This window comes from Pararge aegeria, chromosome 12, assembly GCF_905163445.1.
Source record: "Pararge aegeria chromosome 12, ilParAegt1.1, whole genome shotgun sequence".
Taxonomy (NCBI): domain Eukaryota; kingdom Metazoa; phylum Arthropoda; class Insecta; order Lepidoptera; family Nymphalidae; genus Pararge; species Pararge aegeria.
The window spans coordinates 8,004,272-8,031,137 of NC_053191.1; the positions used below are offsets into that span (position 1 = coordinate 8,004,272).

A 26,866-nucleotide genomic window follows, 5' to 3' on the forward strand; every position below is an offset into this window, starting at 1 on the left:
AGCATGCAAAAAAACATGGCTTGATGCATATTTTTATCTTATATTTAGTGATTAAAATTTTTCCTGGTTACGTAGGAAAAGTTCAGTTTCCGTTTGGTGAAGATCTTTGGAAATACAGAAATAAGCAGACCTAGAACTTCGTAAAGAAACAACAGCTAACCACTTAAAATCATAGCAATTCTTTGATACCTACTTGCTAATTACTTCAACAACGTTTTTAACCAATTTTGTATATAATAACGCATCAAAAATGCCATCTATGTGCCTATTTGAATAAAGAAATATTTGACTTTGACTTTGACCATCCCAAGTATGAAAATACCTGATTCCTTAATTATTTTTTAAACATGACAGTCAAACATCCAGTACTTCACCTAAAACATATATTTTGTCTTTGTGCATCCTCTATTTCAAATGATTCTACATTGAAAATAAACTAAATGTTCGGTACATTTTAAACTTCAAAAGGACGTACAAAATAAATAAAGCCACCGCACACGCACGCGAACAATCTCTACGGTCACGATTTGTGGTCACGGAGCTTTGTTACTATATAGGTAGGTAGGTTGGTACCTTATATTTATATGGGTGCAGATGAAGACTGTACATCCACAGCCCCTCCAATCTATCCGATGTACAGTAACTCTTAGCAATATTTAACAATTACCAAATTGAAGTTTACTACGCCAGTGTTTAACATGTTTATTTGATTATCTCTAAAATATAATTTTTATTAATACATAACTATAACCTAAAATAAACTATTTAAAAACTAAATAAAAAAAATAAGTGTTATATAATTAAGGGATTAATTTCCTCATTTAGAATTTTGGTAGGCATGTTTTTTCTGCTGCATGAAACTACCGCAATTTATTGAATTCATGTCGCCGCCGCTCTGTGCAGCTGACATCTGTTACAGCATGCCTCTTATCACCACAGTATTCATTTAATTTTCTTTGCTTCATTGGCCAGATTAACTGGGTAACAATTTTGTTTATTAAAACTATACACAAATTAAAACTATATACAAACTATTTTGTTGCTAATATCAATAAACCAATAGGTTTAGTTTACCGACCTAAATAAAATACTTTTGCCAACGGTTGTCTGGAATACATTGCTTACAGAATCAATATCCCTTTTGTGAAGATTGTCTTGGTAGCCTTTCCTTAATTTGTAGGCAATAGCCAACAAGATATTTTCGAATGAAGCGCAATCGGGAAGCCCAATTTTCTACCACTTCATCCAGCAATCATTTGTAGTTTATCGTGAACACTTCAGATATCCCCGAAGAAAGTAATAGATAGGTGCGAGGTCACACAACCGTGGAGACAGTTCACATATCCATTACATACCTTCGCTATACCTACTGTGCGCTTCTCGAATGTTTTACGCAATAAATATATCGTCGTATGATGTATGGCATACTGCAGTATCTTGTTGACCACAGTCGTATCAATATAATATCACTACTATTCTAATTTATTAACTTTAAAGTTGTAAACCGCAACATTCATCGCTTTATGGCTGGCCAAGTTTGTTAGAAAAAGTAGTAAAAATCGTACTTCTCGCATACGTTTTCCAAAATAATGTTGAATTCAAATCAACATCAAATAGAAAACAAAATAATTATCTTTGAAATTAACTGAAAGACAACGAAACCATCTATTTATATTCACGTATGTACGTTTACGTGTACGTTTTATTCAATTTAAAAGTTGTATGAAGTTCAAGTCTTCAATTAAATTATCCTTAATAAGTAGATGGATCTTGAATAGTTTGCGCGCTTTTAAAGCGAAGGCTCATGCAGCAAGGCGAGCGTCGGCCACTTCTTCGTTCGGCGAGTACCTATACTTACACGTCATGATTCCGAGGATTCAGATGACAAATATGTACTTAGCATTTTGATTTACCGTTGTTGCATTATTGTAATTAATGCAAAAATTTAAGTGGTAAATGAGGTTATATAGCTGTATCTAATTTTGGCAGTAAATAATTCTGGCGCAGTGGGCAGCGACCCTGCATTCTGAGTCCAAGGCCGTGGGTTCGATTCCCACAACTGGAAACGGTTTGTGTGATGAAAATAAATGTTTTTCAGTGTGTGTGTATCTGTATATTATTAGTATTTATGTTTATCATTCATAAATATATTCACTAGGGGACTAGAGGGCGATATGTGTATTGTCGTAGTATAATTATTTATTTATACACCCAGTATTGAAAACTATTTGAGCGGATAAACAACAACCAACTGTTCTCTATTGAATGCCTTTACGAATTATGGCTGTCTAAGCCAGACTGACTACAGAAACATTTTAAAAATGCATAAAATCAAATGTCAATCACTTTAAGCTATTTGCTAAAACCATTTATCAAGCTTAGCTCTCTTAGCATAAAGTTTCACATGACGGCTTGGTAATGAGTCCCGAAGACACGTGAGACATGATGGATGACTGACAAGACTTGTGAGTGGATATACCTACTTGTTCTGGATAACTTCCTACCCTATTAAATAATGTACAACATAGTACATATGGGTAATGGTATGGTAGAAGCCGGAGGCGTTACTTTCTCGAAGTCCATCCAGTCCAGTACAATAAACTCCGCACAAAAATACTATAATCCGCACAACAAAATAAATTTGTAGTCGTTTTTTTTTTAATTTCTTTCAAAGGGCAGATGAATAGAAATCAGAGCAATGGCCTAGCATGCTGTGTGCAATAATAACCGGGATCGACGAATTGGCTGGTGTATTCTAGTTTATCTACAAACGTACTACGAGTACCTACCTTAAAGTTTCTAGCCTTTAAAGTTTAGAGTATATGATTTGCACCTGTTTATGGCCTAACAAAAACCAGTACACCATCGCCCAGCTGAAGATACGATAATCCCAAATGGTAAATAAATTAAGCATTTACCTATGCTTCGGAAATATCTACCAATAAGTTAAATAATAATTTAAGTTCATCTCCAAATAACAAAGAGTCTCGTTAACAATATTCAATAACATCAAAAATGATGCACACCTAGAGGTCAAGACTAGCGACCTGGGTACCATAAAGCTTCTTAATTTCCAAATAAACAAAGAAAACCTCATAAATAACGGTAAGAGCATATGTAAAAGTAATATGTCAGCGTCCCCGCAGTCATTAGAGACGCCATGTTTGATCTAACACAATACAATGCGCAGGCGCATCCATGGCGTTAGTAGTAGGGTTACCAGATTAGAAATATTTGATGGGATATTCTAAATTACTCCACTATTTAATTTGATGTTTAATACTTTCATGAAGATACTACAACAAGCCCAATATTCTTCATAAAAATATCAAGAATATTTGACTTGTTGCGGTAAGAATAATTGTCTCATTTTTGAGCGAATAAGCGTAAATCACTGCTGTAGTATGTAGGTGCAACTTATCTTCCTACCTACATCTAATGATCCATCGAACGAAGTTTAAAATTGTTATTTTGGTGCTCAGTCTGTTGGAAGACGTGATCTTCAAAAGGAAATACAGAATATGTAGCGCTTTGGGCGTCTTAACAGTTTTAAAGTTTATTGTTCGTTTACGTAGCTAAGTAGGTACGCAAAACCATGTAGTGCATTTATAGATTGGTACCGATTCTTCGGCTGTGCTGACTAAAATACTACTTTAAGTCTAATTAAGAGTAGTAAAATAAATCCAGGATTGTCCTGGAAAGTTCGAAGATTTAGTGTCCTTAACGGTAGACAAATTAGTAGGCTATCCATCAGATAGCTGTGAAAAATCGGTGTTAAATTATTTTTTTATACGCCGCAGCGAATTCTACGACCTCGAGCATGATCCGTGTAACGAATAAGTTTAAGACATATACTTAGGTAGGTACTAGAGGAACTAGAAATCTGTACCCTACTGATAATTAGATTAATCGTTCTAGGTAGCATTATTATTACGGCTGGGTACTGGCAGACTTGAGGCTTGCCATCAAGCCTCAAGTCTGCCTCAAGTCTGGAGAGGTATGAGGTACCTATATTAACACGCAACGGACAGTATGATTTCATCAGTTAACCCTAATTTGACACAGTAGGTAGATATGTCTAGTACCTTCCGTTTTACTTTAACCGCCATTATAGAAGTTATCGCATCGATAAATTACATACCTACATAGATCAAAAGATCGATCGATATACGTCGATGGATCTATTTCAATCACTTTGGGATTTGTTGATTTCAACAAAAAATACCTACGTAATGTTTAAAAAATTTAAAGATCCAAAAAAGTCAACATAGACACCTGCAATCATTAACTATATTTAGGTACATACCTTTTCTAACTTGAGTTAAATATGGAACACCCATGATTTTTCAATTCGGTGAGTTTGTTTTTAATTCATTTTAGGGGGATTTGGCTCCTCCATATCCTTGTCAAGTGAAATTTAAACTGATTTTGAATTCTGCCGTTAGTTCTGTTACTGAAACCTTATATATTCTTCTTAACTCTACATATATTTATTAAAAATAGTTTAGGTACCTCCCTAGCCACTTACCTACAGTTAAATCGGTCTCATTTTTAATTTCTTGAGGTTATATGCCAAAGATATTTACATGAAACCTATTATTAGATGACTTCTTGCAGGATAAGGTCCTTATTTGGCACTCTAGATTTATCAAGCATAGCCTTATCTATTTAAAAATATTTAGTTTTATACTTACTGTTACTTAGCTTGTTAAATATTTAACACCCATTATTTTCAATTCGATGCGATTTTTTTAAAATTATTTTTAGGAAGATTTGGCTCCTCCATATCTTTGTCAAGTAAAATTTAAACTGTTTTTTAATTTCTGCGGTTATTTCTGTTACTGACATCATAACAATGAATCATCAAATTATGACCCGATTTTGTACCTCTTCTTAACTATACCTATATATTTATTAGAAACCTATTAGATGCCTTCTTGCAGACTTAGGTAGGGAACTTATTTGACACTCTACATTTATTAAGCATAGCCTTATCTATTTAAATATATTTACTTTTATACTAACTGTTACTTATATTTGAATAATAAGCAACAACTAAACTCATCACATCTCGGCATAAAACTTTTGTAACAGTAAAAAAATATCAAAACTAAAATCCATAGTCATCGCATCCCACGTCCGCCGCAGAGGCGCCGCGAATCAAAAGTCCGTAAAAACTCAACTCATGCTACCAAGCTGTTTAATTGTATCTACCCTCCCATTGCTACCTGGGGAAGTCACGTTCACGACTACCTTTGTTGTGCCGCCAGTTTTATTTGACCCTCGACCTTCTCGTTGAATTTGTTAAAACGTTAACAAGTCAAGAGTTTCTACTTTAATACCTATCTACTATACGGATTTAGGTAGTTAGTGACCGCCTTTGGGGAAGTAGGTCCATAGGTGAATATCACGATCATAAAGAAATAAGGTCAACTTTTTTGATAAATTAAAGTGTAGTCTCTACATTTCGCTGAGTATGGCAAAAAGTGATCTTAAGTAAAAATAGTAAGTAGCCACCTATCTGAATAACAACATATGTTTTCCTATTGTAATACCTACCTCACTAATATAGGTACCTACCTACTATCATCTTCTTTAAGGTAGTTCACTACAAGAGTTTTACTCTCCTACGAAAAGGTTTTGAAACAAAACATTCATAAATATCAGTGGAACAAAATGTTCGAAGTGAAACAGTCAGAGGGGAACAATAAAGACCTTTTGAAAAATCCGCGCGGATTTCCCACAGACGGCGGACGAGCCGAATGGAAATGACATTTTAAAATCGGCTCGAACCTATACAGCGGCTATTTTACATATACGGATGTTCCTCACGCACGTTCCTGGCGCAACGTCGATAAAAGAGGGCGTGGCCCTCGCAACCGCATCCACCAATCACAATCCACGTTTCGACGTTTGCGTACAGCGCCCTTTCATGTGTGCCGCATCACTGAGCCTGTGTGCGTGCCCCTGTATTATACATGGGCGTACAACCCGGCATAAGTATACGCCGGTAGCCGGCTTCACAAAGGTTCCCATATCTTTTATGTTCTAAGATTCTTATCTCGCGGTTTCTTATTTTACATTTAAGATGGTGGTCTCGAATTAACGGCCGGCCCCATAAACACGCTATAACAAACTTTAATATGCCTGTAATACGAAATAATCTGTGATTTTTATAGCTTTTACCCCGCTAATAGGTTGTTATAGATCTTTAGATAGAGTAACGTTTTTTTTTTTTTGGAAATTTATTCAACTTTTTTGATTGAATTGTTAATCGTCTCTAATTGTTGATTAACATTGCAGATAAGATCATTACTTGAGCTTATGACGCTGAGCTCATTAATTCCCACTAGCCACTAATCGCTTTTTTACAGTCAAGTCCTTACCCATGAAGCTTTGCATAAACTAGAGACTTTTTGAAAATACGTAGAGTTCCTACCTAGATTACATATCCATAGTCCATTTAAGATGTAGGTAAAATATTGAAAACTTTTATTTTATATTATCATACACAGCCTATTCCATTGCTCCTCCCTTATATATACATTAAAGAGAGGGTTTGCGAGCCTAACTGGTATCACTATTTTTATTTGTATTTTGTTATTTTTCTCTGCGGTGTACGAAGGTATGATGTTTAAACAAATAGTGTTAACTTTCATTCACGCTGCTCCAATGTGGGTAAGCTTAAACGTATAGCACTTATTTCATATAAAACATGTTACGGGTTAGATAACGCTTATTTCCTGACTCCAGATTGGCTCTATTGAAAATTTTTAATTTCATTTTTGGCCCGACTCTGCAAAAGAATCCAGGATCTCGATCAAGCTAACCACTAGATTAAAGAAGCCAATTTTCTTACAAGTTTCCAATAGGATGCATGAAATAAGCTCTACTTTTTAATTTTCTGTGATTAAACACGTAGCTTAAAGTCTCTGTAAATGCATTTAGTCGCAAACCCAAAAATTAATCTATGCTAATGAAGTTTCAGAAAGATTGCTTTAGTTTTGTGTTATCTACCGTCCCATAATGTAACAAATAGATATAGTTTTAACTTAGAGTTTGTTGATCAGTTGTAGTGGAGAGGCAGAATAAACCACTCAAAATAACCATGTTTCAAATCAGAACCAGATCTTTAGTATCCCACGCACTACAAAGCACGGGTCTCCTTCCACAACGCAAAGGGGTTAAGGCTAGCGTGGTGGACACCACGCTGCCTTTACCTTCACCGTTTAAGCAAGTGGTATTTTTATTGCTTGAAACGCACATAACTTAAAAAATTTAGAGGTGTGTGCTGGGATTTGAACTCGGCTCCCCGAAAGTCGAAGTCCTACCCACTGGGCTATCACCTTTACTATGTAAACACGATAAATGATTAACACGTGACTGGGGTTTTTTAACAACAATTTATTTTAATTCCAAATTAAAGAAGCCACAAAATTCAGTTTAAATATGAAAGGAAAAGCGCCTCGTTCGAAATTCGAACACAATAAAAGGCAGTTTTACCGCCAAAATTCGATTAGGGAGGAGGGATGGGACAAAAGAACTCGTTTATTTGGGGGCGGTTTAAAATTGATTTCAGAATTGGGTGTGCATTCATGTTTTAGGTACTTACCTACGTACCTACTTGACGGTTACTGAAAAGTTCGTAAAATTTGTTCAGTTGGGAAAGCTTTTGGTATTCTTACAGGAACATAACTCGTAATAATAAAAAGTACCTACATGCCTATTAGGTAAGATTTTACTATTAATTATCTGCTGTTTCACAATTTTTTTTATACCAACTACCTATAACGCCTTGCTAAGGCAGTGGTGAGCGCTGTGGTCTTATTAATGGGAGGTCCCGGATTCGATCTCCAGCGGTAAAAATTATGGAATTAATAACTTCTGAGTTCTTGAGATTGTATTAAAGGGCTGACTTGTAATACAATAAAAGAGGCTAAAACCTTTTTTATAACACCTATCAGTTACAGTTTAGGGAGTCTACAACATAGTACACTGTAGGTAGGTATAAGATGCGGTTGGCGTTTCCATCTATGATAGAATCTTAAGTCTCTATGTAAAAACATATAGACTTAAGGTTCTGAGAGTACCTACTCTAGATTTACTATAGGCAGTTGAAGATGTCAAATATAATATAAAAGTCCTCCCCCTATAAAAACAGTGTAGGCAGTACTTTTTTGCATATATGATGTGCACGCCTCTGACAATAGGTAGGTAGGTATGCACTTGTTAAACTGTGCTAGCACTACATATGCCGTGTGAAGTTACACTTCACGATTGTTTTAGACCAGATCGCACTCAATGAGGGCAAACACTCAAAAGTAAAACGTCCGGGCAACGAGTACCCTCACCCTCCCTGCTAAGCAAACACTTCGTTTGTAGGAAAAACTTGAGTGGTTTGCTTTAGAATTATATCGATGTGAAATTTAGTCTTTGATCGGTTGATGGTTTGTTTACGTGTGAAGAGTGTTTTAGGTAAGGGTTTATGAATAAATAATGGTTTATGATGTTATCCTAAATATATATATAAATATGTAACTATTACTTATCATCAATTTCACGGTTCGAGGGCCGATTGGTGCAGCTCTGCTTTCTGATTCCAAGGCCGTGGGTTCGATTCCCACTACTGGAAAATGCTTGTGTGATGAACATAAAAGGTTTTCAGTGTCTGGATATTTATTTGTATATTATAAGTATTTATGTATATAATTCATAAAAAAATATTCATCAGTCATCTTAGAACCCACAACACAAGCTACGCTTAGTTTGGGGCTAGATGGCGAAGTGCGTGTTGTAGTAATATATATATTTATTTAATATCACAACAGGGCACGGGTCTCTCAAAATGAGACAGGTTTAGGACCATAGCCCACCACGCTGGCTAAGTGTGGTTTGGTAAACTTTACACGCCTTTTAGAACATTATGGCGATCTCTCAGGCATGCAGGTTTCCTCACGCTGTTTATCTTCACAGTTACAGCATAGACAGCGTATGACATATTTTAATTGCTTAAATTAAAACGCACTCAAGTCCGAAAAAATAGAGGCGCATGTGCGGTTTAGAAGGAACTCGGTTTCTCGAAAGGGAGGCCGGAGCTAACCACTAGGTTATCACGTTGTCTATTCGTTTAACTACGTCGAATTGCCAAGTGTAACCAGCATTTTGACTGAAATAACACAAAAATTACAGCTTTAGAGATAAAATGTTTTTTTACAAACTATTTTAAGGCCTGGGGGCCTTTTTACTATTTCAAGGGGTGGGTGGGGTTTCACAGTGAGCTCACCGTGTTAAATCAATGGGTACAAACAACTAGGGTAGGTATAACAAAGTCTTAGGTACTCTGAGGAGCTCCCACATTTATAAACTATTAATTAATTAAAATAAAGCCCTAATTTAACCAACAAAATTCTATTTGATTTTTTATTTATACCTACTCATAAATTCTTCTAATAGGTACTGTCACATTTTTTTTATATTTTTGTACTCAGGTTATAAAAAATCAGGCCAGTAAAAGTCCACAAGGACATACATGTTAGTTAAAAAAAATCTTATTTCGGACCGCAGTTCATTTAAGCACAAAATTAATTTAGTTCTACCCTAGCACATCTCACGGCTTTACCATGATTGTCACTATTTTAAGTAAGGGTCAGTCCCTAAAATGAGCCCTCTAAGGCAATAAATAGGTGATAACATTAAGTTTAGAAAGCAAATCATTACCGGTAGTTACCACGTATAGTGGCGTGTGTAAAAAAAGCTTATTTCGACATATATATAAGCTTTTTTTTTTACAGGAAACACAAAAGATAGTTCTATTGGGATGTTTATTATAATTTTACTTATAAATTTATACTTTTCCTACCTGCTAATTATGCTATGGAACAATCTGCCTTCTGAAATCCCTTCCTATATTTAAGTGTCGCCTGAGGGACTACTACCTCTCCTTGTATGATGGCATATGAAGTTTTTGCTTTCTTATTGTTATATATTCTATATATATGTTATATGTATATATTACGTTTATTTATTTAAATTAACTATGTATTTGTATACAATATATTTTTTTGATATTTATGAATATATTAAAACACTTTTGGCACTATCCCGTTCTCTTGTCCTATCTACAAAGGTTGCCTGTAAGAGATTGCTTGCTTACAGCAATAAGGCCGCCTTTGCATGTCTACATTGTTTACTGTTTCATTAACGTTTCTTTTCCTATATGTATGTTTACGTGCAATAAAGTGTTTCATCTTCTTCTTCTCATATGCCTGTAATAACACCGGCAATCACGCTTTTCACACTTCGCGGCATTAATGATCATGGCGATAGTACTTCCCCGGACCAGCTCTGTCACAAAAAGCTTTAATGCCTACTAAGATTCATAGCCACCATAAAGTAGAAATAAACATTAGAAGTGGAAGTCAGTAAACTTTCCAATTGAACTGTTCCAAGTTATAATACCCCAGTAATTTACCATTCAATATTTTATCTGTAAAGTTTGATGGAATGGAAGTTTCGACGACAGATGTTCTTGCCCATTGCCCCGGGCGCTGGCGGAATCGATCGTTATTACTGGGCGTACTACTGTTTCTGTTAACAACTTGATATATTTGACTTGAGTATCTGTATTCGCTTCAATATTTAATGTGTCCAGATGTCAGGAATTTGATCTGATCACTAAAAACTTCCTCTTGGTTTTCTGTTTAATACTTCCTGGTAGAGGTTCTGGTTTCCTATGAGCTACTCGTAGTTTTTTTTTTAAGTTTTTATCATTATTAGTTTGTAAGGCCTTCCCTCTCGCTATGAGACAACGAGGATGAAGAGAGAGAGAGATAGAGGAGGAAAGAAGAAGAGAAATATAGAGCTCCAACGCAGATATACGGGCATTATTAATTATTATTGCATGTTACATGTAAGTAATGAAAATAAAAATAGGGATCGACGGCTTATAACGTATATTTCGAGGCACATTGACTGGTAATGTCAATATCCTAACTCAAGGTGCCTATCCCATCTTGCAAATAGAGCAATTGCTATTATTTCTTTCCGGCTTCCTATAAGAGTAATCAACATTTCGAACTGGTGCTAAAAGCCTTGGTTTTTCAAAGCCAGAAAGGTTCTACTTTGATGGATGTGAATGCCTATCTCATATACACACCTAATATATTTTATACATAATATTTCTTTTATTTTTGCAAGCTATTTGCCCAACAAAGTTAATTCTTGGTCCGCATCTACCAAAACTAAACGTTTTTGCGGCTAATTCTCCTCCCGCTGGGGGATGCGAGGCGAAATTACATTTTTATTCAGTTAAACGGGCGAAGGGTCGGGCGATTGCTTTTTGATAAGTCAATTTGGTCGTACAGGACTATTACTGGATATTGTATGCAAATGTTGTAATATTGAAGAAACTACGGAAGCGGTAAATTGAAATTGTAAATATTAACATACGAAATTTTGAAAACTAAGTTGTTGTTTTGTATTTGAAACGAAATTTGTTTTACTGCGTAGAGTAAACTGTAATCAAACTTCGGTCAAGTACGTGGTAACATCGAAATAAGACATAAAAAGCTGCTTCATTGTAAAAAATAAAATTTTACATTCTACACGTTACGAGTAGGTTGCAGAAAGTTCTATCCGTATATAAGGTTAATTAAATACCTTCTTTAGATAGTTACAAACACATTCGCAATCATATATATGCCCGATAATTTAAGAACATTAAATTTTCCACATAATTAATCCTTTTCGTTTTTTACTAGATATTTATTTTACCTATTTACCGTTTTTTAAAAATCCTGACGTAAAATTAGATGGTTTTCAGTTTGAACGCTATGTATGTCTGTGCCATTGGAAGGAAAATTTTAATGCTGTATTATTTATTCGAAAGAGTTCATAATGGCCATTTCAGTGGAAGTTAATAAAAAAAAAGTTCACCAAAGCGATGGTTATTAAACATGCATTAAAAATAAAAACTAAATTCAAAATTCATTTACTTTAAGTAAGCATACTTTAAGAAAGACTTTACGTCTGTTTGTAGTGACTTTACCACCAGTTCGGAAAGCCGATTCTACCGAGATAAGCCGGCAACAAGCTCAGTAGTTGCTCTTTCCCACATCAACGTTTACAATCTTTGTGATGTTTGATTGCTATATTTCACGAACCTATGACAAGTGGTTATTTTACTGATTAAGGATTGTATGCTCTGTCGTCAGCTGATGCAGGATTTCAGTGATACAATTGATATTTGTCTTAGGTACACGTATCCAAGCTCAGTTACTCTAAATCTCTGTAGTCTTGGTCTAAGGTTGTAGGATTGTAACCCGCCAGAGGGCGCTGCTTTTATATTTTGCGTATATTGCGCTGCTTTTATATGGTAGAGAGTAGAAATTTCCGCAGAATGTGTATTTCTATTGACTCTATAATAACAAATAATATAAATTGGTGTTGTTTATGAAACCCTTCGAATGCATTTAAGTACTTAATGCGTTTTTTTTGTTAGATATGTTGCTATAATCCCTAGGTAAGTAGGAAGGTAGTGTAGTGGCCTTTTTGCTGGAAGCAGAAAGTATTAAAAACCATTATAAATAACGAAAACTGATTCGTTATTGACTGTGAACTCGCTTGCTGTTAAATATCAATCGTTCAAAAATTACAATGGAAAGATCTTGCTATATTTCACTGACGTATCGTAAAAGAGTAGATACAATGAATTTTTCAGCAAATGAATTCCTAAGCGATCCGATTCTTGCATGTCATGATCATCAGCTTCATGTTTTTACTTCCTTATCACTACACCTAAATTAAATCCTATAGACAGCTCTCAGTCCCCGTGCATTAGCCCCGAGATCTTAGAATCGCTTTGTGTCAAACGATCGCAAAAAGTGCATTCGTGAACTCCATTGTAGTCGTTTTTATTCGGCTAGAAATCCTTATCAGTCGGTCTGTAATTATTTCAGCCCAGTTTATATGAATTGGCCTTTCCTTAGTCGTAGTGGCAGAGCTTTTGATCAGGTTTTGAAAAAAAAAACCTTTTTCAATACCTTATAAAAGTCTAGGCAAATTACTCTTATTCTTCAATGAAGGACATGCCTTTTATACAAGACAAATGCTCACGCGGACTTTTTTTAGTGCTTTTAAATTTGTTATACATGATTTTATCGAAGCACACGCAGTGGAATCTCTCGAAAAGATGAAAACCCCGATTTTAATTGGGTGCTTTGCTACAATAATATTAAGCCTTCCTCGATAAGTGGGCTATCTAATAAGTAAACACACGAAGAAATAAACTATTCAGTTTTATATATTAGTAAAAGATTTGTAAGCTATGCATTTTATATAGAGATAGCTTGCATCCTGTAGAGACGGCATAGGATAATTTTTATCATTGGTTAAATGTAACGGTTCCTCAAGATTGTTAAAAAAAAGGCACACGAAATTATTTATAAAATACAGGATGGAGTGAATTGTGCAATTTTTTGGTTTGAGGCATTGAGAGAAATTAAAAATTGATTGAGCAAATAGCAACTGAGCTACGATATCGGCCTTTGGTATATTATATATATTGGTGGAATATGATTACAGATTCACTAATAAGATTTAAAACTAGCATTTCAGAAACTGGATTAAGACGACAAATTAATGTTGGAATCTGGTATCTACGATTAAATGAAAATGGAATAATCAGTAAATAATCAGTTTTATCCTTGTTTCAGCTGATTCACTTCTTGGATCAGGAACAGATGACGAAGAAGAAGAGGAAGCAAGAGCGGCAAACAACTCAAGTAGTCCAGCGCATGCGCCGCATCCAGCACTACATTCTGAATTATCACATAATGGGGATACGAAACCACACGAGGATTCAGAAGACCAGGTCGGTATTGTCCAGATATTGATTTTTATGCAACGATTAAGTCAACTGCAACTGACAATAGTGATGTTGAAGAAATAGTCTGCATTTTATTCGGATTTGGAAAATTCATTTTTATTGTATGTAGACATGACAATATATGAGCGTGAATAAAATGAATAGTTACGAATTTTATTCCTCTGAGGATGAGCTTATGAATGAAGTTAATTGTAAGAAATAATACAATGTTCATCACATTTCTATTGTTTTATCAGCATCATCATCCACAGCCCATCTAACTGGATGGTTTATGTTAAAGAGCTTTAGAGCTTCAATTCTCCAAGTTGGATGGTTCAACCGTTGAAGTTTTACTAATGTTCTAGCAAGCACAATGAAAACTGTTTAGTGCCAATTTTAACTTGACCATCCTATATCACATGCATGGGGCCTTTCCACATAGTCGCATTCAGTTGTTTCTTTTCCCGTACCAGGGTTCATTGGATGGGGATACGGAGACAAGAGACTCGCAGGCGGAAAACAAGTCACCAGATGACGGCAACGGTGGGTCAAAACGGAGAGGTCCTCGGACAACGATAAAGGCAAAACAGTTGGAAATACTGAAATCAGCGTTTTCACAGACACCCAAACCGACGAGGCACATACGGGAACAGTTGGCGAAAGAAACAGGGCTACCTATGAGAGTGATACAAGTAAGTGTTTTTATACAAAGCCTTGCAAATTGCCAATACAAATTTTTTCACATATGTTGTTGTGCAAATAAGGTTAATATGATTATGTGAAACAGATAGTTTAAAAGAAAGATCTCACAAGAAAGATTAATCCATCACTAAATTCAAACTTTTGATCTTATAAACATGACAATATAGGTAACATAAAATACTGAACAAGTGAAATTAAAGATTATTCAGAATCGCCCTCGTTTTTGGAAGTAAAGTAAAAATACCTGGAGGAACAGCTGAACAATTGAAAATTGTTTCAATTTTGTCATTGGAATTTTCTGCGGGACCCTTTATGTAGTTCATCCTCACAGATTTTATTATTATATTTCTTATGTATTTTTTTTTTATATTTGATAAATAATCCTACCAAGAATATAATTTCGGTACCCATAAAACTCATGCTATTGAAATTGTGTATATTTTTAAAAATGTTAATGGTTATTGATTTTGTGTTTTCAAAAATATTCAATTCAACACTCGAAGTTCTCGTTAATTTGCTTTTAAAATGCTTAATATGGTACAATTAATATTTTTCAATAACCTTTAAAAAATATCGATAATTCAACATGGCGGCATATGAATTGTTTGTAAATTGAATATTGTGCGTCCATCCGTTCAGGAACGCTGGCGCTGACATGACAAATGACCTAATTATCGAAGCACATAACAGAAATATAACAGAATATCCGGAGCTGTTTCGCAGATTATTTTATACTGGAATAAAGTAACGCTAACGATCTTTATTTTTTGCTTTCTTAAAATGCTAGGCCTATGAATACGCTAATCCTATCCTACACCCAAATTTAGCACAGTGACTTATAAGTTTTATGACTTTTAGAGTCTGATCTAACATATGGATCCGCGCGATTCTCCACACCATAGCAACAGATGTCTGTTATAGAACCGTCTGCCATCGTCACGCTTTTTGCGTTGCTTCCTCTTTGTTTCAGTTTTTGTTGTAGACGATTTCCGAACGAAAAACGACTAGATACTCCGCGAGTGACTTATTTAGAGTTGGTTTTACAAAAGCTGTAGGCAAATGAACACTTATACCAGGAACTAATTTGAACGTGGTTTGTCCTTGTCAAGTTTTTTAAATTATAAGACCTAAGGTCGCCTTTTCACCAGAGATATATCTATCTCTGATGAAAAGGCGAATTTTTTGATACATTCATTAATTATTTTGCCAATGGACTAATGTAGTTCAGATCGAAAATCACTATTCACTAACCTAAAAATTGTTTTACTCATATAACCCGCATATTTCTGGAGATTATACAACCTAATATTATCGGAAGGAGAATTTAAACTTAAAATTATACTAACATCTATATAATAATAAGTCTTATATTGCTACATGTTATATTTAACCTATGAGCTCATGCGAAGTTTATCGACTTTTGCTAAAACTGCCACTCGTTTTAGCGGTCCAAATACAGTCATGCACTTCGTAAAGTTCTCATATGTTAGTTGTAGGTGTGACAACCCCTAAAGGCGGCTTCCCAAAGATAAATATTTGTACAAACAAGTGTTGTGTATCAATATTAGTTCAGTAACAATGTCGGGTATGTTAAGTGGGTTCATAAACAACATTTTTTGCTACCATCCGTCAAGTCCCGCCAGATCGCGCGTGTCAAATGCGCATACCACATGTGGCTTCGAATAACTGTAACAAGTTTTTCTCTAAATATTCCGGAATTAACTAGTTAACACCGGTGCGTGTGAACGATTGGACATTTGAAGGAGCCGATTTTCGGTTCTTTTGAAGTTGCATAGCACATATTATCTGATAATATTTGATGTTACTGAAAATTAATAATAATGGACATTGACAATATATACTGGTGAATGCAGCTAAAGACACATCATTAAAACATCAACGTTTTTTAATATGCTCTCTAAAATATAAGTTATTTCTGGTTTTAGGTCACTTTATAGACTATTTTGAAAGTTTTTAGTGACTCTACTAGCGGTTCTAGAGGGTCAGTAGATGATATTTTCGAACATTAACATTTTCTAAGTTAAGTGGTTCAATTATTCTAATTTGTTTGAGATGAAAGCGGAGCCGACTGCAACCAAGTTTCATTAAAACCTACACCAACGTTGTCATTTAAATACTCATCAATTGTATAGTCACCTTGTAATAAATGTGTTTTAATACATTGTTTAACTTATGCAGTAGTTCAAATTGTAAAATGGTAAGCTGCGTCACATTGCAGCTGCTAGGGCCATACTATGCATTTTAAAAGTTATCCTATCAAAGGGAACGGAAATGAGTAGTACAAGGTTTACAGTGACTGTACGTACACTAAACAATATGGATAATAATACAGACGATGAGATGGCTTCGAGTTATTTTTGACTTTAATTTGATTTGTCAAATCTACTTGAAACCTTACGCTAAGGTAGCCTGACGATTTTACCAAAATACTTGCGAAAGCATGATAAAAAAATATTTATAAGTATATTATAATTTCTATTAAAATTGATTGATAGTGTTTTGAATTTTGTCTTTTACTGTCTAAGAAACGGTAAACTGGTCTTTAATAGTGCCAATTTTAATTTTTAACGAAACAAAAAAAGTAATGCCGCGATGCACAAAATAAAAAAAATATTTCAAGTCGATTTTGGCTTGCTGCTGCAAATTGTCTTCGTATAAAAGAGCCTTTATAAAGCTGATTAAACGTAAAATACTCTACTATTTTTAATATGTATGTTTGTGAGTGTTTTTATTGTTTCTATCCGCCACAAATTTTCTGTGTGACGAATATGGTACCTACCTCTGTTAGTTGTCTCTCTATAATTATAAGCAAAGCATTGCTGTGTCTACTGTCTACATTTATAAATATCTTACAATACCGTTAGTGTCTTCACAAAAGAAACTCCAAAATAAACCGGCCGTCACTCCACCTTAACGCGATGTCAACCGACCGCGAAACGAGAAAAAAAAGCGGAGATATTTTAATAAGTTCATATATCGTAATTTCTACGGTGTGACGGCCCTGTCGGCATACGTCGCGTCCTTATTGGCTCATATTTTATTTTGACAGCTCGAGTAGTTAGCGTCCAGGGCTGTCGATATACTGCTAAATGAATGTTTATTCGGCAGATATTGAGTCATAACGTCATCATGGTAATGCTAATTTTCCACAGAATAAGGTTTTTGGCCAAAAAAATTAGGTAGGTGTATTAGCCATGGAAGTGTTTTCAAATTGTAGATAATTATTTAGATGTGTATAGTACTTCTTTCTTATTTAAATGTTTTAAAATGTAAACAATCATTCTTATATTTTTTTGTGTAAAGTAAAATCTATAAAAAAAGAGTTTTTTTTTTAGTTGAATTTGGATCCTATAACATATTTCATAATCTAGTGCTTAGACGTGACTGTTCTGAAAAATCTTGTGCTAGATCGGAACATCCTTATAATACGTACGTACCTCATAATCATATCCCAACGAATAAATTAATTCACACCTATTCATTTACCCACAATGTGTAATGTCATCGGCGTGCAGTTACGTTTTACAAATTACCTCATTACTCAAAAGAATATTCACCGCCTCTAGTATAACCATTAACAATTTAAAACATGGTCATTAATCACTATTAATTAGTCGCTAAACAATATTCCGCTATATGCACACGTAAAAAAAGAAAAATAATCGTAATTACATATTATTTTAATATCTCGTACGTGAAATTGAAGTCCCAAGACTCCCAAGGTAGACGGGTAAAGTTAAGTAGGTGTTAAATCAACGACAACTTTGATAATAGTTTCATGTTTAAACTACGCGACATTAATAATTTTTTGATTAACATTTTTGAATTACCTACTACTTATAAAATAGAATATGTAAAATTCTTAGCTAAGTTTGTATACTACTGATGATGATGATGTTGATGATAAGTACATTTTTAAAGCACGATACAACACACGATCGCACGATCAGTATACGATTCAGCAGAAATTTCACATAACTATGTTACTTGGGTTATAAGAACATGAAGGTCGCCTAAATGTTCATAGCCGTAAGGTGTCCATAGAACCGGTTTTATATGGATTTGCTTTGACAAGTCTAAACGGTTTTAGGTTATCGCTGAGTCTAATGACAAAGCTGTGGTCATATGAACCCTACAGCCATGTCGTGATTGGTCTCGTTGGATTTGTCATAACAATTACTACCTATATCTAGGCGGTGCCTAGAGTCTGATGATAGAGCAGCAAAGTGAGCAAAGAAAATCTTTTACTGGACAAGATAGCAACATATGTAGTGATGGGGCTATCTAGGATTTACCTTATCTTTAGTTATAGTACTAATGTGTAAGTGCATTTGAATTTATGTTAGTTTGTTTATTCTACCTTCACAACCTAACTTAGCAGCCAATCAGCTTGATTTTCGACATAGAGTTAGTTGAAAGGACTGGAAGTAATATTGGCTTTTCAGGCTGTTCCCACAGGATTTGTAAAGAGACCGTAACGAAGAAAAATAATAAACGCGGACGAAGAACTCGGCCAACAGCTAGTAATTACTAAAGGTTATGTCTAGGGGCTGGTAAAATGAGGCGCAAAATGAGCATTGGAACTCCTCAACTTAAAGAAAAATAATGAGTTTGTGCACGTAATGTTCCTCGCAATCGTATCGATAAATTGTGCCTAACCGTTTGCACACAGCACACACAAACAATTAAATGATAAATCTTGATTTGATAAATATATTTTGTTTTCCTAAATTGTTTTAAATTAAAATCATGTAAGTGTGTTTCGGTGCATCGTGTGACATTGCGTAATAGCTATGCGTCCTTATCCGAACTTTATCCGGATTTTTTGCTTATTACAAGTGCGGTGCGTTGTTCATGTCTCATGTTACACATATACATTTTGTGTAGTGTTTATGAATAATGAGTACACACACACCTAGGAAATATATTTCTATTTGATAAAACTTAGCCTATTGTTAATAATATTGTTGAACAGGTGGATCATGGAAAATTCAACTTCCAACAACTAGATTTTTTTTTTATTCGTAATCAATGGCGCCATACAAAAAAATATTATAACAAATGGATTCACTTTAGTCTATGGCTACAAAGATTACACAAACAAAATATTCGGATTTTACATCAAATAGAATTACTAACAATTCATTAATTTACGATTTGATGAAAGGATAGTTATATTTAGTATCACGGTATTTTTCTATTAATCTTTTAGTTTCAAATGTAAAAATTGCTTCTCATAATGTTTGTTTTTTTGAACTTCTATTAATATCGCAGAATATGTAAACAATCTCAAAATAACATATAAACAGGTATTTTACAAATAGGTTGGTCCAAATCGAAAACGGCATCATCAAAATACCTCGTTTTATGAATTATTTAAAATTTGACTTATTAATAGGTAGGTACCTAATAAATCAACCAAGATAGGCATAATAATTACGGATCTCTTCAAGAACTCACTTTATATACCTAATTACTACTTTATTAGGAACTCATAAACAACTTTAGTTCTACGTCGTATATTTTTTTCTGTAGATGCCATAAAGAGAAAGTAATTTCCACACGGAAGCTATAGCGCCCACTTTTGATTGATAGTGTCTATTAAAACTGATAAATGCTTGTCAATGTGAACATGTTATTATGTCACTGGGCAGCGATGTGACGTGCCCTGATTAATGTACCGCCTTAAGCGGTTAGTACAAAAGCAAAGGGCAAAGAGGGCATACATTTGTCTTGCGTTTATGGAAGGTCATTTTGGTAGGGTACTAGGACATCATCCTCAGAAAGCATTAATTTACTTGGTTACTAGTCAAAAAGTACAAAGTCAAAGTCTTCGTTCGTTCTTTAAGTCAAAACGATTTAAAGAAATGATAATAATTACAATATTAACTTTGATATTTTACTTATTTTACTTTGATATATTTTTTGTCAAATAGTTAGTTAAGTAATTTCTAACAATATCGTCTGTTTGCCAGAAGTAATACTGTTAAAATGGGTTCAGTTGTTTCAGACATTAGCTGAAACGAGCATACATCCAGAAAAAACTAATATTAAAATTTACTATACCTTAAGTTTTTTGCAATTATAAACAGACGCGTCAGTTATATTAATTTATATAGATTAGCTCAACAGCAATCTTAGTTTCGTTGTTGGCTATCGAACTGACGTCCCAGGTCAGAGTAAAATTTAACTTTACTATTATTTTAATTTTGCTATTGCTTAATGATTGTAATTGGCCTCACTTCTACAGCGAGGGCTTTCGGTGGAACGTTATACAATAAAAATAGTACAGAATTTGCGATTGTAAAACCATTGACATTAAGTTTAATTTACTTTGACATTTTAGTGTTTCGATACTCCAAGACGACCACACATTTTTGGATTTTGACTTAACAGAGTACTACAGCGTAGAGGTCTGGCAGGTGATACTACCTGGCTTTGTCTGCTCTCTACACATATGCTGCTAAAGGAGAGTCCCTTACAGACTAAAAATGGGGTGACAGTATGGTTCAGCAGTGCTCTATGCGAACAAGCTTGTTTTAGACAGCCCTTGACTTCCACGCATCCGAAGGAGCTAGAAAAGATGTCCGAAACGAGGTTATGAAATCGTTTGGGCTTATAATTATAAATGCTCCCTACACTTTGTCGTCAAGTACATAAAATAACCTTTGAAGCTCCTTTTTATTCATAGGTTGAAGATAAACATAAATTGTAGAGCTACTCATTATGTTAATACAATATGAAGGCGAACCAATCTATACCTTCATATCTATACGGATAAGTAAAATGGATATGTCTGTCTGTGATTTTGAAATAGCTGCAGTTTGTAAGGCTCATATTTTTCTTTAGTACCATAGTTTTAAATCCTTCCCAGAATGAGACAGATTTATATGCTATCCTATATATCGAAATTATTTTGTGTATCGAAAATACAAAAATTGTATTAAACACATGTATATCTGTGAAGATATGTTTCATTTTACTAGGCCGCAGATAGGGTTTCAAAAAAAGAAAGTACACCGCACCGGCTCAAAGTTGCCCAGCGTGCAATGGAATGATCGATGTTAGGATTGTCTCTATTAGTTAGGGTTCCCAACGTAGAAATCCCTACAAAGAGCAGCGGCCCTGAAATGGAGCTGGGCGGGCCACATATGTTGTACGGGGGATGGGTGGCGGAGCCGAATGATTCTGAATTGGCTACCGCACAGTGGACACAGAAACATTAGCTTACCACCAGCTCGATGGAGGGATGATATCTTAAAGGCAGCAGGAAAGAACCGGATGCACCTAACCGAGATGTTGTGAACGTGAAGAGGTCTTAGTCCAGCAGTGGACTATAATAGACTGATGATGATGATGAAAGTATTGTTTTTTTAATTTAGTGAATCTCATGGTAAATCATTAATTGTATGCAGATCAAGACACCACCAATTACTGGGTATCATTATATTAAGATGTTGTAAAGTTTACAGCCGCATAACTCCACTAGTATAATTGTGAGGTTTAACTAACCTGCGAACGCATTTAGATGCATGCGCATTTCATAACAAACCTTGCGAAACTTTATTATATTCGATTGACGAGTAGGCCCTCAATGTTAAGAATCCGGTTTAAGTCAAGTTTATTTTAAAGAGGTTTCACACTCAACTTCGGGCTCGCCGCTTTAGGTCATTGCAAAGAGGCTTGGGGCTAACAATAAATGAATCTTTGATTTCTAAAATGTATGCATCACTTAAATGGAACCTTGTAGGACTAAGCAGGTGGGAATGAGCTCAACATAGAACTTTCTACCTGTTTATCAATAAAAAGATGCATGTATTAAAAATGGATTAATACAAAAAAAAAGTTCCGTCAAAAGAGATATTTATTGGAGGCTTATGATTGCTAATAAACCAAAATTAACTTCAGCAACCGGTCAATCAAGCCTCGATCTATGGAAACGTCGGTTTCCAAGTTGAATGAGCCGTACGTTTGGTCGCACGACCATATCTCTTCTTTTAATATCCGTCGGCGGCTTTGAACTGCCCTAAAATACTATAACTTTCACGAGTTACGAGGCAAACGGGTAAAGGCTTGTGTGACCGCAGCTTTGCGGCAACAGCCGATCGCACCTGAAGTTTTACGACAAATTGTTCGGGTTTTAAAGTTAGATGGCTGTTTTTAAGTTCGTCAGCTATTTTTTTATTTCTGTGTGCCCATCAAAGGCCCATCAAGGATGGGCGGATATCTTCAGCAGAGGACGTGCACATCCATAAAAATTTATTAAAAGAATCCGCTGTGTTTTCATCATTCTTTTTATTATTCGTTGTAGAAGTACATAGTAAAGCATTTTGCTTGTCTGGGGAAATGCGGCCATTCCTATTTCGAGCCCCAAATGGCGTGGTTGCCGATATAGTTACAGACACATTAGGTTTAACAGACGCAGGGTAAGGATAGTTTATAATAAATGATAATAATAATAAACACACCACAAAAAGGACATAGAACAAAACAACGTATACACTTAGGATGTGTTTTTTTGCATGCCAAGCGAAGAGATGCTCTGTTTAAAGACGTATATACCATCAGACATACACTCAGTTAGGCAATCTGTATGTTCCGGCAATGTTTACTATAAAAGCTTCGTCTAGCATATTTCTTATTGAATCACATAATAAACCTTTGATAAAAAGGCAGTATTAATGCACTCGTGAGTTGTGAGTATAATTTGCTCCGCATGTAGATGTAGTTAAAAAAAAGTTACGTGAAATGGTGATCCTTTAATTTTTTTTTCTTTTCCCGCGAAGCCGTAAAGATAAAAAATGTAAGTTTACAACCGCTAAAAATACTAAAGTATGTTGTTAAAATAATATCAAAAATATGAGAAGTCGTTTTATCAAAGCGCGATCATGTCGCCGAGTGTCGTCGCACGTGAAATGTTTCCGATAATGGTGATCGTCGGCAATTTACGAAATCCCCGCTGTCGAATCCGCACTTCTAAAAACGTCGATGTTATCACAATAAATTTGTAATTTTAATCGTTTATTATCGAAACACAAAATGGAATATGCATGAGTGAACGATAAAATAGGCGTTTTACAACGGGATCGACATGTTTGTCGTAAAAATGTCCGATGTATGAATATAGGATTTGCACCAATACCTACTATGACGCAGGGTATCGATCAACTATATGGTGATTCTTTTATCCATAAACAGTCAAGAAAGCAGCTGTACTCATTTATTTTTTTAAGTAGCCGAATACTAACTTAAGTCTAAAGGTATTGACCTCCCACTGCTCCAATGTGAAGCATTAGCAGTTGTAGATAATAGCTGGTTTTACCATTATTATTAACACATGATAGTGATAATAAAAGGAATTGCCACTTAAGCGGGCTGTCCGAGGCACGGGAGTACAAATCACAGTATCCCAAATTTTAAGGCATGCAACAAATAACGTGGCGTCAGCAGTGGCGTACATAGAGGGTATGCACAGGATATGCAGATGATATAAAATGAAGAAAATCTCCAGTACGAGTTATAAATACTTAAGGGTAGGCTTTTAATAACTCTTACAATGCCTATCCTTAGGTTTCGTATAACTCATACTAGAGATTTTCTTCATTTTATCATCTGCATACTCTGTGCATACCCTCTATGCACGCCACTGGGCGCCAGGGAGATTATCCCAATGTCGCTGTGGTGGTCGTTGAATATTAAATAAATTCGTTAAATAATTCCTACATTGTTGGCCTTATCCACAAATAATGCGATGTTAGGCGTCAAACCGTTATAACATACGACTACACGGTCTCTTACGCAAAAATAACAAAAATGTATGATTTATCACCTACAAGACGGAGGCACCTTGCGTTCGTGCAGGTGCGGCGTTACAAAGGCGCTTGACGAAAGCGATAAATTATTAATTATGATAAAGAGCAACGTCATACAAATCGCTTGCGAAAAGAACATCGGACGGCGCCTATGGTCCTTTGTCTATGGACGCCCTGCGGATTGGGAGCTTTCGGCTCGAGCTGGAGACGCGGCCGACAAAAGATATCCCCGCGCGGACAAAAAATGACGTCATTTATTTTATTGCCGTGGGTGAGAATGCTACATTAATATTGTAGGGCCTTAATGTTCGATCGCCCTAGGCCCGTCATCTGTCAACTTCACTGCAGCAACCGTAGTAATGTAATCTGTCCAGTACCGAATAAAGGTTGTAAGCTAGTATTTACCCGTGACTTCATCCGCAAGGAGTTTCCGTTTTACTGATTCACGAAGAACAATTTTGCATTTGGTTAGACTACTCAATGTAAATTTTTTTTTATTCCATTACAAGTTATCCTTTGACTGCAACCAAATCTGGTGGCGAGTGATGAAACATTCTTAGATGGTAACAGGCCTTCTTGTTGGATGATATCGCAGTTAAATTAAACCTGCATACCTATTCGGTTTCGTCGCGACATCATACCGAAGCGCTAAATCGCTTGGCGGCATTTATTTTTGGCGGCATTTGGTTTCCTATTCCTACCAGACTAACGGAAATTCAGAAATAAAAATTACTAAATTACCCCAGCCCAGGATAGAACCCGGAACCTTACTTATAAGACCACAGTGCTCACCGCTGCGCAAGGGAGGTTGTATTCACAGAAATTTCTAGTAAAAACCTCCAACCGCCTGATAAAGTCACTCCAAAATTGCTATAAATAGGTTAGAAGAGAAGAAGAAGAAGATTCGAACTCAAGTTAAGCACACAGCCAGACTATAAGCAAAAACAAAACTAAAAAAAATCCATTAATAACATATAATAACATATAATTATTTATTTATCACTTCACATAATTATTATGCATATCATTGTTGACAGCTGCTCATTCATGCTAAATACGTATAATTTAAATTAACTCAGTGATTTTGACACATTACAAATAACCGTAATTATTAAAAATTACGTTAAAGTTGAGTAGAATTATAAGCAAAATATTTTTTTTCTTTTGCCACGGCGTCTATAGTTCACTTATGTAAGTTTATTCCACTCTATAGCGGGTGTTTAATCTAAGAATCTTATCAATTAATTCAATGATAATGATCTCATATAAGAGCACCAAACCAATAATTCTGGTTTTTGTATCACAACTTACTCATACGTAGCTAAGTACCTACACTACTTTGTGTTCACATAACTTCATAACTTTGTGGTGATTTCGATTAGTCTGAATGTATTTTAAATAGAAATATATATACATGCACCATTATTAAGGATTTGTGAAGGATGATACTAAGGGTAGCTAGCAATAAACATTGGAATACAAAAGATCTGGCCAAGGTAGATACCTAACGATTCTTAATTAAATTAACTTTGCAGCATAAATGATGCAGTTAGAGGACCCATGCTTTTTTTCATCGTAAGTAGAAGTACGGTGTATGGTTTTAAAATGAAAAGGAATATATACAGGGCTACCCAACCTGGTGCACCGTAGAAATTACAGAGGTGCGCCGCTAGGCGATCCTTCTGTCTTAAAAAAACCAACAGTAATAACTCAATTCCATCGCAGTAATTTTTTTGATTTCCCAACGCTTTGAAAAATTGTATGGAGATCACCTATTATTTATCTTAATCTTTGTTAAACCATTTTTATGTTTGATATTTGTGTCTATCTGCCTAACTAGTAGTCACCTATTTATTTCAAAAAGCTAGGTGACAAATTTCTTAAGATGTTTGTGTTCCGCGGGATTAAAAAGGTTGAAAACCCCTGATATAGACAATGAACCTTAAGAATTATTTGCTAATCCGATAAAATCACACCCAATCTGCACGGTGCCATTTATAATTAATTCATACTTTATACACCACACAATACAGATCTGCTAATAACCTACAATTTCTCAGGCCCCAGCAGTGTTATATCTCTAAAATACTAGCATGCATTTAGCTTGAAAACTTTTATTAATTTGAGTACAATAATAAAGTCGAGACAGCAATGTGTCTCTTTAAAAGGTGCATTGATCTTTTTCCAAGATACTTTTCGTATGTACGTACGCTACCTATCTACCAATGCTTTTTTCTGTGTCGAATCGTTTTGATGATTTGATGTACCTATTGATACGTGAACCGACTGTAAGTGAAAGTAGGAAGTTTTTTTTTTCAAGATAGCATCTGCGTGTTGGTTTTGTGTTACCTACCTGCTGATAGAAATTTTAGGTCTTATTTCCATCCGAATGCTTTGTAATATATAACATGTGTAATATATAAAATTTTTATACGTTTATCAAAACCTTAAAATTACTTTAAACAGT

General features: G+C 35.1%; 1 protein-coding gene across 1 annotated transcript in view; it reads left to right on the forward strand.

Moving 5' to 3' along the window:
* The window catches only part of LOC120628307 (LIM/homeobox protein Lhx1), an 84,003-nt gene that overhangs the window by 40,410 nt on the left and 16,727 nt on the right, over positions 1 to 26,866 (forward strand). The window contains exons 4-5 of the mRNA XM_039896615.1: positions 13,713 to 13,870; positions 14,338 to 14,556. Of these exons, the coding sequence (XP_039752549.1) occupies positions 13,713 to 13,870; positions 14,338 to 14,556 (377 nt within the window). The remainder of the gene's footprint in view (positions 1 to 13,712; positions 13,871 to 14,337; positions 14,557 to 26,866) is intronic.